This window comes from Natator depressus, chromosome 2 (assembly GCF_965152275.1).
Source record: "Natator depressus isolate rNatDep1 chromosome 2, rNatDep2.hap1, whole genome shotgun sequence".
Taxonomy (NCBI): domain Eukaryota; kingdom Metazoa; phylum Chordata; order Testudines; family Cheloniidae; genus Natator; species Natator depressus.
Window position 1 is genome coordinate 28,899,623 of NC_134235.1, and position 16,580 is coordinate 28,916,202.

Sequence of the window (16,580 nt, forward strand, 5' to 3'; positions counted from 1 at the left end):
AACCACCAGGCTACAGAGCCATTCTCACTCACTATTGCCGAATGACTAAGTTTTTGTCCAAAATGGAACAGCTTCAATAAGAGAAATTGAAGGAGCCTCGACATCAGAATATCCCATAGCTCAGTGGTTAGGACACTCTTCTGACATGGGGAAGAACCCTGTTCAAATGCTTTCTCCCCCTCAGGCAGAAGGGGGGATTGAACCTGGGTCTACCGCATCCCATGAGTATTCAACCACTGGGCTAAAAGTTACAAGGTGGGCACTGCCAGCCTATTTGTGTGGAGTAACGCAAGTGCCTAATTCATTCTCACAAGAAACAATTTAGGCATCTAAACCACCTGACTCCAGCAGAGGAGTTCCTGAGGTGGATCACAAACAGAGAGATGCACCTTCCTGCACCCCGATTGGGCACCTATTCCTCTTATCAGCATCTCCCATTGGCTAGCTCAGGTAGCTCCCAGGCTAGTGTGCTGGAGTTTTTTTGGATCCCATCCGTAGGTACCTATCTCTCCCCATGCATTGTATAGGGAGTCCAGGCGCCTAACTCAGGCTTTGCAGATTGCAGTATTGTTTTTCTGATTTTTTAGGCACTTAAGTTACATTCTTGTTTAGGATGTAACCTCCTTATTCAGGAAACACTTAAGCATGTTCTTAAAACTCATTGTAGTACTTCAGGTAATTAAGTATTTTCCTAAATCAGGGCCTAGGTTCTGACCATACTGAAGATGTTGGGAAAACACTCTTCAAATTCAATTGGACCAGGATTGAGTGTACAATAAATGCTGGAGACAACTCCAAACTGAACCATTGGTTCCAATCTGTTTGACCGTTGGGGTTTAGATAAAATGAGAGCCTGATCCAAACCATTCCAGGTTTTTGCAACAGTGACAAAACATTCTGATGAACAAGATTATGCAAAACCTAAAGCAAAACTACCGGCTGGTTTTCTAATGAATGATGGTATCAATATATCTTTCACTGAAACTATTAGTTTTATAGCAATCAAATATATTATTAACACAGTTATTTTGATAGTGGGAGCCGTGTTTCTTTGGAAAATTACTGCTGAGGTAAAGCCTATCAATCAAACTACAGGACTTCATTAGGCTCCATAACCTGACATAAATATTCGTCATATCTTAACTGGGAAATAGTCAGTCATCCTCAGCAAAAAGCAATTAGCCATTCTGAGAAGATATGAGGAATATAAATATAAGCAGGACACATTTTCCTTTTCTTATCTTGCCTCTCTTTCCCCAATGAACCAGGCAACCAGAAAATTCCACTTGATTGACAACAGGAGGGTGGGTTTCAGACTTCAGCCAGGTTTTTTTAGATCAGTGGTTCTCAGCCAGGCATGTGCACACTCCTGGGGCACGCAGAGGTCTTCCAGGGGGTACATCAATTAATCTAGATATTTGTCCAGTTTTACAACGGGCTACATAAAAAGCACTAGCAAAGTCAGTACAAACTAAAATGTCATACAGACAATGACTTTTTTATACTGCTCTATACACTATACACTGAAATGTAAGTACGATATTTATATTCCAATCAGTTTATTTTGTAATTATATGGTAAAAAATGAGACAGTAACCTATGTCTCAGTAATAGTATGCTGCAACACTTTTGTATTTTTATGTCTGATTTTGTAAGCAAGTAGTTTTTAAGTGAAGTGAAATTTGGGGTACGCAATATAAAAATCAGACTCCTGAAAGGGATACAGGGCCACTGCTCTAGTTGATCCTGTTTCTAAAGTTTAACAGCTAAAACTTGTGACACAAGCCACCTTGTTCCTTTGAAGCTGAGTATTTTCCACTGAATGCATCCGATGAAGTGAGCTGTAGCTCACGAAAGCTTATGCTCAAATAAATTTGTCAGTCTCTAAGGTGCCACAAGTACTCCTTTTCTTCTTGCTGCTACTTGTGTATTTGGGCTGATTCATCCCCTGCTTTGTTGGTCAATATTTTCTGATTTAGTCTCACTTGCAAATCCATGACAGACAGGAATAAGATCTAGAACCAGCAGTAGGTAGCAGGAATCAGAGTACAGCTACCGAGCCTTTAACCTAAGCTGGTTCCCAAGGCAAGAAAGAAATCTGTGCCTTGGGGAAGTTTTAACCTAAGCTGGTAAGAATAAGGTTAGGGGGTCTTTCATGCAGGTCCCCACATCTGTACCCTAGAGTTCAGAGTGGGGAAGAACCTTGACAACATATTAGTAAGGATCCCTTTGTTCACGCGTATTAGTTAAGAATATAAGTGTATCAAGAATCGAATGGGCAAACAAGACCTAAAATTCTATCTCAGGCAAAAATACAGACCTGAATCCTACATTGTCACTAACACTCCTAACAAAGGGCAGGATTCTCTATGAATAAGCTTGGAGCTCTTTTTTTTAATATTCACTGAATATTACAAGCTACTTTGTTACAGGCATTATATATAAAATGATTTAAAATAAAATAGTTGTGACCCTGATTTTTCTGCATAAACATGAGTGATATAATTGAAATGTTAGTCCCATTTGGAGTGATCTTCTGGGTAGATACAGGTTTGGGACTATACTAAGGACCCAATCCTGCAAATACTTATGCACATGCTTCATTTTAAACATGTGAGTAGTTCCACTGATGTCAATTATTCTACTCATGCTGAAATTCAAGCACATGTGTGTTTTTAGGTATAGGGCAAAAGGTGCCCCATTGCATCTCTCTCAGCAGCCAGCACTTTGGATTACAAATAAACATTTAAATATGAATCTAAGTGTTGGTTGATCAGAACTATGGGGAAGGTCTCATTTACACTGCTGGCACTTTGTTCTGCTCTGCCAGTGGAAAGGGGAGCTAAATTGGGTTAATTATAACTTACGCTGAGTGTAAATGAGAATCAGACCCCCATATTTGACCAACGTTTACTTGGTTTCCTCTTCCACAACTTGATCTATGCATGCTGTGTTACCCACACATATGGGGGTGGGGGTTGATCAGGTCTCAGGCCGACAGCTGATCTGGCTACCCAATGGATAAAATATAGAAGACTAGCACAGCTTCCACTGAGCCATTTTTTTTTTTTTGGTTTTGACATTTGTTCTCAGAAATCTTGCAAAAGATACTATTCAGCCAAACGCCTGAATTAACCTCAGATTGTATAGTCTTAATGACTGTAGTCAGTTAATGCCACTTGACTTCCTCTCTCTCTGAAATTTACAGTTCCATCAGTTATTTGAACAATACTATGGCCATATGTTACCCTTGACCCATGCGTGCAACTTCACTAAAGTTAAAACACCTCCAGGTTTAGTCAGCAAAGAAAAAGCACATTCCTTAGATGCTGTAAATCTACTCAGGTGCTCTACATTAAATCCAAATTGACATGGATAATTCATTAGATGGTTAGTTGGTTCCCTGCGAGCACATTTTGATAAACTGGATTTTGGAGATATAAAAGACTATATTTCATTTTCACTGTAATATAGTTGAAACAGCTGATGGTAGCACTTTTTTTTCCTCTAGGGGCAAGGGCAGTATTGGGTAGTGCTTGCTGACTCTAAGAACTGTCTTTATAGTTTTCCATTCAAAAAATAAAATGTAATCTAGAAATCACTGCTGCATTTTTGTTGGCTACTGGCTGTTGTGGAGATATTAACAGCATTTTTCTAATATTCACTTCATCCTGTATTTTTGAGAGAGAGGAAATTATGGTAGTAGGAATTGCAGTGATTAAGACTGCCTATTAAATGCTAATGTTCCCCAATTTTTTCAGCCAATTAAAATAATATATATGGTTACCCTTTTAATGCGCTCTTAGTTTGACAACAATGCAGTACTTGACACCAATTATCTTCAATGATTGACTATTTAAGCACCTAGTACACAACAGATGTAGATTTATGTACATATATGGGTGAGTATATATAGTAATATATATTTATGTGTGTGTGTAAATGTTTATGTAGTATATTGGTTTTATTAACACACATTTGGAATGGCTCTATTACCCAGTGGCAAAGTCCCAGGCGAGTTGTCCAGACCTTCCAAAACAATTGTGAATAAAATCTTAATACCTAGCTCTTATAGAGCGTTTTTCATCATAAATCTCAAAGCACTTAACAGGTTTTTTTGTATTGATCCTCACAACATTCCTGTGAGGTAGGGAAATGCTGTTATCCCATTATACAGATGGGAAACTGACACACAAAGAGGCTAATTGACTAGTTCTGGGTTATACAGGAAGTCTGGAGTGGAGCAGAGAATAGAACCTGGGTCTCTCAAATCCTAGGCTAGTAGCCTAATATTTGAATTATAATGCCACATTGTGCACACACACGATCATGTATGAGTTATCTATTCTTCCTTATGTGATTATCCCTTGATGCGAGGATGATGTCTGCCCAGGGGGTTCATTGGTGGGTTTTTAATTTATATGCCACATATATAATAAAAAAGCTATTTTGGAAACATTGTAAAGGGGAAAAAAATACTTCCTTCTACCCCATCCCTGCCTGTAAAAGCCAGGTGCCCTAGCTGTTATGAGCCAGATGGAGTTGGAACTGGGGTCCAGCTTTGCACCAGTCTGGCAATGTAAAATAACTAAGATGCCAACTTACCTGAGTTATTTTTAATGGAGAATCCCTTGGCCAATATTACAATCAGACAAAATCTATCCTGTAGCTGCACCTGGCAAGAACTATATGATTATGGCATTTTGATATTTGTGGTCGCAAGTTAGATTTAACTGATTTTTTAAAGATGATCCATATGCAAATCGTTCAGGAAAGGAAAGTACGCAGGGTGGCTAGGGACTTGCTTCTCAACAGTAACTTATGAGCAGGCCATGAGGCCCTCTTCGGCACCCAGTACCTCTGCATATCGTCTGGCCCCTCAGACAAGTTCAGAACCAGAGAAAAAGTTCTCACAAAAGGGACCGTAGCTTCTCCAGAGATCAGAAAGATTCATCCTCCTCTTCCAGGATGAGTGCAGACTGATACTCTGATTCTTCTGGTATTCAGGATGGAGTTGAGCCATCTGCCTGCTCTCTGGTACTAAGGTGATATCAATTAGATGCTGCACCATTGACTCTGATATCATCCTTGGGACAGCTGTTGAATCCAGTACTGATGACATCAGCACCATCAGTTTCCATGCTACTGGTGTACCAAGCAGCGTCAGACCTCTCTGTTCCTGACTCCCCAGTTATTCAGGAGCATTGAGCTGCTCCTGTGTGAGCCTCAGCACTGCATGGATTAATTGTAGACTTGTCTCAATTGTCTGCATCATCTTCGGCACCACCTCAGAGTGGGCAGCTGAGGTTTGCCTCCTTATCTGTACTGAAGGGTCTGTTGGCACAGTCACTGTCTTCAGTACTGAGATGACTGTGGTACAGTCCACATCTACAGGATTGGTCCTGATCCTGGGTTTGGTGCCATCTTCTGTTTTAGTATGGAGTGGGAGTGTGATGCCCCTGCCAGTCCTTAAATGTTGACTTCTTTATCAACCTTGGTATCAATGCAACTGACATTTTCAGCTTCAGATGAGGCTGGATGTTTACTCACTCCACCTGGGATGACTCCCTGTTTGTCTTTGGATGACTTGGGGAAGGGTTGTCAGGATTAAGCTCGGGGGCATCCTCTCAATCTCCCTGGGCTTTGAGACACCATTCTCATAGATTGTCAAGACTTCCTATGGATTGAGATTGAGAATGGTCTGTGGAGAACAGAATGTTGAGGTCCATTTTAGGAGAATGGAGCATTCTGGCTATCAGTCTGTTTGCAACAAAAAACAAGAAGTGTCATCGGTTTTGCTCCTGAGCAGGCCTCGGTCCTGGCTCCTTGAGGTATGTCTTCCATCTGATTTGGGGATCAGAACTTATATATTCCTTCCCTCCAATCCAAATCATCCCACTTGCCATTTTCAAACTGAACCTGGATCATGCCAGGTTGATTCTCATTGTACCAGGTTGGCTGAGACTGTTCGCTCTCCAATCTCTTCAATTTATCAGTTTGACCACCAATATCTCTTCTTCTTTATCCCAACTTAGTGTTCCAGAACCATGGTCAGGGCAAGCAGCACCTCACTGCATGGATGCTACATGGATAGGTGAAGAGGAGGAATGATGTTTGGAAGCAATTCAACAAGTGTTACTTAATAGAAGGAAACCTTCCATTTGGCCAAATAAGTAGACCTAGTAGATGCAATTTTCAGTTTGGTCACTAGCCTGGGAAATTCAGCTAATGCTGGCCTGCATTTGGAACATTTCAGGGTACCTGTTGTACCTTCAGTCTTCTGGTCTTTCACTCATTTTTTAAGGGTTCACTTTAGCAGCAAACTCGGTGTTTCCTCCGTCCATCCAAGGCAAGTCAATTTTCTTGAACTCCATGGTAGTGAGATTTCTAAGAGGAGTCATCCGTTTCCTTGTGGGACCGTAACACTCTTTAGCTGCCTTTATATGAGGCCTCCATTTGAGCCCTTGGAACTTGCTCTTTTGTCCCTCCTGTGCCAGAAGACAGTCTTCCTTGTGCTGTAACATCAGCAAGGAGAGTAAGTGAGCTGCAGGGCTTAACCACAGAATCCCTGTATATGCAATCTTTCAATGATAAGGTGGCCCTTCAGTCATATCTAAAATTTTTGTTGAAAGTGGTTTCACCTTAATCAAATTATTTACTTACTGGTGTTCTTTCCTAAACTGAACTCAAATACAGATGAACAGTGACTTCATACATTGCTTATGAGATGGTGCTTAGCATTTTACCTAGAGAGAACTAAGCCTTTTCAGGCATCACCTGGTCTTTTTGTCTACTATGTGGATCGAATGAAGGGTCAGGCTATCTCTGCAAAGATGATTTTCAGGTGAATAACTTCCTGCATTATGACAGCATCTGAAGTAGCTCAGACCATACCTCCATAAAGATTATGGGCTCATTTGACTAGGGCCCAAACAATGTGGATAGTACTCCTCAGTGATGTTTCAATATTGGACATTTGCAGGTCTGCTACCTGGTCTTCAGTACATATTTTTACCAAGTGCTATGTAGTTACCACTGCATTTAGGCCAGATGCAGACTTTGGTAAAGCAGTACTGAAGTCATTGTTTAAATAGACTCTGAGCCCCTCCTCCTGTCAGTACTGGGTGTGAGTCACCTGAGTGGAATAAATGCTTTCAACCACTTGAAGAATGAAAAATGTTGTTCTTGTTGTTATATTCCATGAGCAATTCTCCCTCCCCTTTTCATCTCAAAGAACAATTACAGTGCATATAGATAACAGTTTATTTCCTGAGATTATAATGCTTGGGTTTTGGATAATTACAGTAGCTGTATAAAGTATTTTACCCCAGATTGCTGATATGAATTCTTGATCTTAATTCAATCTTAACATATTTTTTGTCTGGGAATTTCCAAGGTTTTTTAACTTACAAATTGCATACATGAGCCATAAATGAGGAACTCAATGAAAATGTTAACAAGTGATATCTCTAATGATCTGAAGATATGAAGTATCAACTTCAAATCTATTTATTAATTTTTCAGCTTTTATGGTCAGATTCACTGTCTTTTTTTGGCTGTTTTACTCCACTCTAGAAAAGCCAAATGAGACAGAGTATATTGGCCACTGAAGCTGAGTTTAAAGCTGCTTTGCTTGGCAGAGCAGTGTAAAGCTCTTATCCTGCAAATTTCCCCTGCCTCTTGCACCGTCCTATATTCCCCTGCATTCCCTCATAAATCCTATGTTCTTATTGTCCTTTATATTTCCCTGAAACACATACCAGTTTTCCTCCTCCCTCCATTACCAACTACACTTCCCCCACACACACATCAGTTTCCTCTTCTGCTACTACATTAATCCATGGATGCATGTGCACATACATGCCACTGTTTTCTGTTCCCTACAGCCCTCTCTCTGGAATAGATTTGGTACCTTCTGAAAAGAAATAATTAGGGTCAAAGGTAATTTTTTGCCATTGTTTTTCATTTAAAGTTACTCTCAGCGGGGTTTGGTGCATGAAATTATCTCCTTCAGAAAACACATGGAGAATTGTCCTATTCAAAATGGTCACCACCTCCAAATGCTCTTAAAAGGCATGAAGTCAAGCTGTCTCGGAGTGCTGGTGGCCCCTATAATTCTAGGAGAAGACACTCAGTCACATTCAGAGCAACGGTAAAGATATGCCCTTTTCATAATAGTCATCTAACTAAGGGCAGCTCTGGCTTCAGTTTTGTTGAGAACAATGGGAAGATGACAGCCATTTTGAAAGACAGCATTTTTCTTGTGGAATCATTTGGAGCAGAACATTATCTGACAGCTGCTGCTGAAGGAGAAATTATCAGTTCTCTTTCTCCATATATACATAACCAGTCCCCTCCCCCCCCCAAAAAATGTGCACACACCTTAAAATGTAACCTTTGCACAAGAGTTCAATTATTTTTAATTATATAGGAAGTTTGAGGTACCTGTGTTATTTCCTTTTTTTAAAAAAAATGTAGCTTAAGCAATTGATGGGGAAGCTATGCTGCATTTTTATGTAACAAAGTGGTTGAATTACTGCTTTAAGTTCAAAACTCATCTCATCACTCAATATGGAGCTGACAGTTGTTCTCCATAATATATAACATGCATGCTGCACATAGTTAACTATCTGTCATACTGGAGTTTAGAATACACAGGCTGTCATAAATATAAAGGGAAGGGTAAACACCTTTAAAATCCCTCTTGGCCAGACGAAATCCTTTCACCTGTAAAGGGTTAAGAAGCTAGGATAACCTCGCTGGCACCTGACCAAAATGACCAATGAGGAGACAAGATACTTTCAAAAGCTGGGAGGAGAGAGAAAAAGAAGGGGTCTGGGTCTGTCTGTGTGATGCTTTTGCCGGGGACAGAACAGGCATGGAGTCTTAGAACTTAGTAAGTAATCTAGCTAGATATGTGTTAGATTATGATTTCTTTAAATGGCTGAGAAAATAAGCTGTGCTGAATAGAATGAATATTCCTGTCTGTGTGTCTTTTTTGTAACTTAAGGTTTTGCCTAGAGGGATTCTCTATGTTTTGAATCTAATTACCCTGTAAGGTATTTACCATCCTGATTTTACGAGGTGATTCTTTTTACTGTTTCTTCTATTAAAATGTTTCTTTTCAAGAACTGAATGCCTTTTTCATTGTTCTAAGATCCAAGGGTTTGGGTCTGTGGTCACCTATGCAAATTGGTGAGGATTTTTACCAAACTTTCCCCAGGAAGTGGGGTGCAAGGGTTGGGAGGATTTTGGGGGGAAAGACGTTTCCAAACAACGTTTTCCCAATAAACCCAGATAAACGTTTGGTGGTGGCAGTGGAAGTCCAAGGGCAAAGGGTAAAATAGTTTGTACCTTGGGGAAGTTTTAACCTAAACTGGTAAAAGTAAGCTTAGGAGGTTTTCATGCAGGTCCCCACATCTGTATCCTAGAGTTCAGAGTGGGGAGGGAACCTTGACACAGGCATAACAAAATTTTCACCTTTGGTAGTCATGTTTTTTACAAGTTCATAAAAATATGTAACAGGTTTAACCTATAGGCTGGAAAAATGTCTTCAAGGGCTTCTTTGTACCACCAAAACTTGGTTGTAGGCATTGGGATGTGTAAATGATGTCCTCATCTCTTCAGAATTTCCTGGACAAAGCAAAATTATTAAATTTAATATGGGCAGGAGTGAATTTCACCCTCAGTAAGTAATTATGTTGCCCTGTGAAGGTACCACATTGGAAATATAATACAATTTTACAGTACTATATAAAAAGTACAATAACCACATAATAGGTACTTCTAGCATGCCAGCAAACTGGTGCCACATAAAAAAGAATTTTATTTTCATGGAATATTGCATTAAGCAATTTTGCAGGTTAATAACAACAGGGTAATATCAAATAAAATGTCACTAATATGTGTAGCTATTACTTATTTGGGGTTTTGTTTCATTTTTGCTGTTTGAAAGGTATCTGTATTCACTCATGTCATAATGAAATTCCTTACTTTTTAAGAGCATATTTTTTTCTACTAGGTTATTCAGATAAATTTTGAAGAATTTGATCTGGAGATTGGCTACGACACACTGACAATTGGTGACGGAGGGGAAGTCGGTGATCCTAAAACTGTGCTGCAAGTGTAAGTCTCGGTTTTTGCTATGCTTTGCAGAATTACTTTAATATAGGATTTTCTGGTGCTATTGAATGATGCATAGATTGGACAAAATTCTTTTCTCGTGTAACCTGAGAGATGAATAATGCCAACAGAAAAGTAATCTTATGGAGCTCATCAAATTATTCAAGACTGACATATAGGATAAGGTATTTTAGTTCATATTTACCATCCTAGTTTTGAAAGAAGATGGGCATGAGAGCTAAAACAGAGTAATGTAGCCCCAGTTCTTCAGGCAGACTCATTCTGTTTTGCAAAAAATAAGCCTAAATGCAGTTTTCCCAGGGTTACTATGTTCCTCTACAAGGGCTGCGTGGTCAGATTGTGAATGTGATATAGAGGAAAGGGAATGGACAGAAAAATGTACTGCTTAAGTAACTGTCTTTTACAATAATATCCTTTGAAAAGCCCATCTTGACAGCAAATGAACCATAGGAACCTTTATAGCTCACCGACTATGACAGGTAAGCCCTGAACACAGGCTACATTGTCTCTGTAATTCCTGATCCTGTTAAATATTACTGTTACCTAAACCATCTAATATTATGATTTCAGCAGTCCTGGGTACTTACTGCAGGCAATTTAATGAGTGTCTATCTTTGGGTTTTAGTCTGCCACCCATCACCACAGTATCTATACACCTAAATCTATTTTATAATAATCAGTTTGTTCGGTCCTGGACTCAGATTTTCATTTACTTAACCTGCTAATGGTGTTTGGCTCTCTTGCGATGATCAGTCCCAAGAAGCCAAGTTCATAAAATTATATTTAATTAATAATGTTTAAAAAGACATCAAATGTAAAACAATTATTCTGACCTTAATTTCCATACATTTTTAAAAGGGCAAAACAGTGTAACTAGGCATTAGTTGTCTTTTGTTACTTTGTGTTGCATTGTTTGTTTGTTTGTTTTTGTTTGTTTTTTCAATTGTAATCATCTGGAGCAAAAGTAGGTAAAAATTGTGTGTGATTTGTTTTCATGAGGCCCCTGGTATGCATTTAATTTAGTATTTAATTTTTCTTTAAAAATAAATAAAGATAATATTTTGTTGCTTAGAGAAGATCATATGAGTAGATCATATGAGTAGATCATAAGTGAAACTTTTTGGCCAGTTCTTTTTTTTTTCTGTGAATAATACAAATGCACAACATTGAGACATTTCACAAAATTGTTGTGGAAAAACCATTGTGAAAAAATCAAAACATTTCATTTTGATATTTTCAAAACCAAACCTTTTAGATTTTTCACTTTGAAACTACTTTTTAGTTCAAAATTTCCCTTTAATTTATCTTATAAATTCAGAAACATTTGAAAATGGTCAAAATTGAAATGTTTTGATTTTGAGATAAAATATTTCATTTGACCTGCACATTTTTTTAAAATTACTGGTATTTTCCAAACTAAAGATGAACCAAAAATCTGTTATTTGCTCAACTCAATTTATAAGAGATTGGTCTTTTGCAAATAGCTGCATAAATAATGTGCAAATGGGGAGAAGGGTTAATATTTTTATTAACAAATATCTTTTTAATAATCACTTCTCAACAGAGGCCTTATGTGCCAACTTTCATTCTGATTATTTTTCAAAACTGAGTTTTAAACTCTGAATGTAGGAGTTCATATAATGAAAGTGTTGGGAAAACAAAATGGTAGCTTCTCAAGTGGGTATGATGTATCTGTATAAAATGAATCAAACATAAATGTTCGATCCTGGAGAAAAATAAACATAATTGTTCAAACAAAATAAACCATCAGTTAGAAATGGAAAAGACCTTCTAGAACATCTAGTCCACCCTAAGCCAATGCAAGTTTACTCCTTACAGTACATTTTCTAGTCATTTGTTTTAAAGTGTTTTTAAATGTCCTGAGAAATAAGGCTTTTATCACATCCCTTAGGAGTCTATAGCAAAACTTACTAGATCATAGTGCACAATGTCAGAAGGGTTTTTTTGATATTCACCTTATTTTTCCCTTTCTTAAGCTCATCTAATTACTCCTAATTATTGCAGCCTTGAATCTTACTCTATCTCCTTGGCATTTAAACACTTCAAGTATCTATAGACTTTCATCATGACTCTCCCTTAGCAATATTACCCTTTTCATCATAAGGTAAACCCTAACTATTCTTTGTGGCCCTTTTCTGTACTCCTTCCTTTCTGTCAATATCTGGGATATTACTGTGTGGCAAGATGGTGCACTGTAGATTCACAGCCTGGCTTGATGCATAGTAACTCAACCTGTAGACTTAAATCAGCACAAAAACTGTGTGTATGTAACCCACACACCTTCTGGGTGTGGTGTTCTCTGAATAGTGGCACTGAGTGGCATCTAGTGGCACTGAGACCACTTAGAGCAGGGATCTCAAACTCAAATCACCAAGAGGGCCACATGAGGACTAGTACGTTGGTCCGAGGGCTGCATCACTGACATCTCCACCCCCGGCCCCGCCCCCACTCCACTCCTTCCATGAGGCCCCGCCCCTGCCCTGCCTCTTCCCACCCCTTCCCCGCCCTCATTCCAACCCCTTACTCAAATCCCCGCCCCTGCCCCACCTCTTCTCTGCCTCCTCCCCTGAGCACGTGGCTCCCTGCTCCTACCCCTTCCCTCCTGGAAAGCACTAAACAGCTGTTTGGTGGCAGGAAGTGCCTGGAGGTAGGCAGAGGAGCAGGTACACGGCCTGCAAGAAATAACTACGGAGGAGTGGGGGGGCACGGGGAGCTTGGCGGGCTGCAGGAAATAACCCCACGGTCCGCGTGTTTGAGACCCCTGACTTAGAGAGAGATATAAAATGAGTCTGCTCTACAGCCTTAGCTAACAGCCAGTTGGCTTTTAGCTCATGCTGTAGAGGCTCATGCACTAAGCTCCAGCAGTCCCTGGTTTGATCCTCCCCACTGATGACCGAGGTCTTGTTGGCGTTAAAAGTGGGGGCTCATCCGGGATTTCAACTGGGAGGTCTCTGAAGCTCGGGATGTGCTTCCTCAGCTAGGGGAAGTATGTAACTCCCACACCTTCTGGGTATGGTGAGAGAGAGACTACTCTATAGGCAGCTGGCTTTTAGCTCATGCAGTAGAGGCTCATGCAGTAAGCTCCAGAGGTCCCAGGTTCAATCCCACCCACCAACGACCGGGGTCTGTCAGCGTTACATGTAGATAAGCCCTCAATATTTCCGATGCAATCACATTTGTATAGTGATATATATCTTAAAAGGACTGTATGTACATCAATTTCACATTATCTTGAAAAGTTAGAAAGTAAGATTATTATCCACATTTTATCTACAGGGAAAGTGAGACACAGATGTTAAATGACATTCCCAAGAGCACACAGCAGTCACAGGAAGAGACAGAATTAGAACTCACATGCTTCTACTGACCTGGACCACATTGCCTCATATGAGGAGACAGCATTTATTAAAGTTCTAATACCATTTAAATGAAGTGTTGGTATTATCATCTTTGGCACTTAAATTACAGTAACACATTCAGATACAGTGCAGCAATTTTTTACATTTTGACAAATGTAGTGAACCATTCTGCACTGGTTTGGTTTCACTAAAGGTGTTAATATTTTACAAGAATGTATTTGATGGTGAGGCATATTTTGAAGAATGATGAAATTACAGTATTGAAACTGTCAAGAATATGAATGAACTCTGTATCATTTTCTCTTATCAATGCATTACTCAAATTGTCATGATATTCTATTAAATAAGGATGAACATAAAGTATAACAGGGAAGTTGTGGTGAAAAGAGAGCTGAGCAAATAAATTGCAATGAATATTTTCAGTTCAGAGGATGCTGGTGACCAGAACATGATTTCCTCAAATTATTTTGCAGGTTCTATGGGTTGTTGTTTTTTTTAAATCATACTTGAATTTTGAGATGTGTTGGTTTGTTATGACTGGTCACATCTGACAAATAGATATTGTTTCTGTTCCCCAAGTGCCTGAGTATCAATTGTTTTGTAATAAGGCTTGTGGCAGTCACTAGGTATAAAATCTCTCAGGAAGAATTAACAATGTAAGTCAAGGTAGTAGATAATTAGGGAATGTTAGAACATTGTAAATCTTTTCCTGTCTGGGCCACTTACAGCCTGGGGTGGAATCCACAAAAGTACTTAGGCGGCTGTGTCCCTGTTTTGGCTCCACTGTGATCCACTAAACTCTTGCTGAACCGTGTAGGCATCTAAACTCAACACCTGTTTTTCAGGGTAAAAATTCCCCCGGCACCTAAGTTTCTGCCTCTGGGCATGTGCACTTCTGTCTCCCTTTAGGCATCCGGACACACATCTCCCACCTAAGCCTCAAAGTGATTCATGAAACAGGGAAAAACAAGCATTTGGCCACCTAAGTCATGTGCAGGGCTCCATCCCACAGGTATGCTTAGAGGCTCATTCAAAATCCAAGATGAGAAGGTGGTGGTACCCACCTTGTAATTTTTAACCATACCCACTTGGAATGGGAGAGACGCAGGTTTAATTTCCCCATCTCTGCTAGAGTGTAAGAAAAAAAATTGAACAGGTGTCTCCACCTCTCAGGAGAGTAATGACAGAGCTAGGGGTTATTCCAATGTGGGGCTCCTTCAGTCTCTCCTGTTGAAGCTTTTTCCGCTGTAGATAAATAATAAAAGAGTGATTGAAGCAGGGGGCCTGGACCCTGGGTCATTCTCTCTCTCTCTCTCTCTCTCTCACCCAATTTAATTGTTTTTCTTCCTGCAGATTTTTATATAATACTGTGAGAATGCATGGTCCTACCCGCGAACGTTGCCATCAAATCCTTGTTAGACGTGTTTACCTGCCACTTTACCAAGGCTAATTAGGAAGATTATCAGTGTCTGAAACCACTAATTATACCAGGCACCGCTAGACACTTATTACCCAAAGCACTTGGGGTCCAGATCATCAACTTGAGTAAATTCTTGTAATTTAATTGAAGTCAATGAGGCCTATAATTACACCAGGTGAGGATCTAGCTCCTAATTTGCAAAGTGCCATTCAGGAAAGTGCTAGAGGTGAAAAAAATGAATTGTCAGTGTTTTAATTTTACGGAAGTGGGGTAAACCTTGTGAAAGTTTAGGGCCATTTTCCCCCATGAAAGTGTTTGGGTATTTTGGGCACAATGGCGATTTCCAGCAATGTGGAAAAAATGAATTGATTAAACAGAACTTGTACTAATTTCCATGGTTCTATATTATAAAAATATTTTCCATTGAGACCAAAATGAAATGTAGGTCTGGAAATTATCAATGGCTGTTGCCAAAATCTACAATCAGCCATCTACCAGAGACAAAATCTAGAGGTGGCCAGTCCACCAATGCTTGTTCTAGTGGAGAGACATCCTGTTATTAATTTGGTAGTTTATGAAATTGCCAGTCATGGCAAGATACAGTCTTTTTGTAGCAGGAATAAGCATTTAATACATTAATTATTTAATTTCTGCCGTGCAATTATTTGTTCAGTGCTGGCAATAGTCTTTATAGGTTTCAGAGTAACAGCCGTGTTAGTCTGTATTCGCAAAAAGAAAAGGAGTACTTGTGGCACCTTAGAGACTAACCAATTTACTTGAGCATGAGCTTTCGTGAGCTACAGCTCACTTCATCGGATGCATACTGTGGAAACTGCAGAAGACATTATATACACAGAGACCATGAAACAATACCTCCTCCCACCCCACTCTCCTGCTGGTAATAGCTTATCTAAAGTGATCATCAAGTTGGGCCATTTCCAGCACAAATCCAGGTTTTCTCACCCTCCGCCCCCGCCACACACAAACTCACTCTCCTGCTGGTAATAGCCCATCCAAAGTGACCACTCTCTTCACAATGTGTATGATAATCAAGGTGGGCCATTTCCTGCAGAAATCCAGGTTCTCTCACCCACTCACCCCCCTCCAAAAACCACACACACAAACTCACTCTCCTGCTGGTAATAGCCTATCCAAAGTGACCACTCTCCTTACAATGTGCATGAAAATCAAGGTGGGCCATTTCCAGCACAAATACAGGTTTTCTCACCCCCCCCCCCATTTTTTCCCAAAAAACACACACACACAAACTCACTCTCCTGCTGGTAATAGCTCATCCAAAGTGACCACTCTCCCAACAATGTGCATGACAATCAAGGTGGGCCATTTCCAGCATAAATCCAAGTTTAACCAGAACGTCTGGGGGGGGGGTAGGAAAAAACAAGGGGAAATAGGCTACCTTGCATAATGACTTAGCCACTCCCAGTCTCTATTCAAGCCTAAATTAATAGTATCCAATTTGCAAATGAATTCCAATTCAGCAGTTATTCGCTGGAGTCTGGATTTGAAGTTTTTTTGTTGTAAGCTAGCGACCTTCATGTCTGTGATTGCGTGACCAGAGAGATTGAAGTGTTCTCCGACTGGTTTATGAATGTTATAATTCTTGACATCTGATTTGT

The 16,580-nt window shown here is 39.8% G+C and overlaps 1 protein-coding gene across 1 annotated transcript in view; it reads left to right on the plus strand.

The window, feature by feature from the left end:
* The window catches only part of CSMD3 (CUB and Sushi multiple domains 3), a 1,169,988-nt gene that overhangs the window by 533,850 nt on the left and 619,558 nt on the right, over positions 1 to 16,580 (plus strand). The window contains exon 12 of the mRNA XM_074943928.1: positions 10,022 to 10,125. Within this exon, the coding sequence (XP_074800029.1) occupies positions 10,022 to 10,125 (104 nt within the window). The remainder of the gene's footprint in view (positions 1 to 10,021; positions 10,126 to 16,580) is intronic.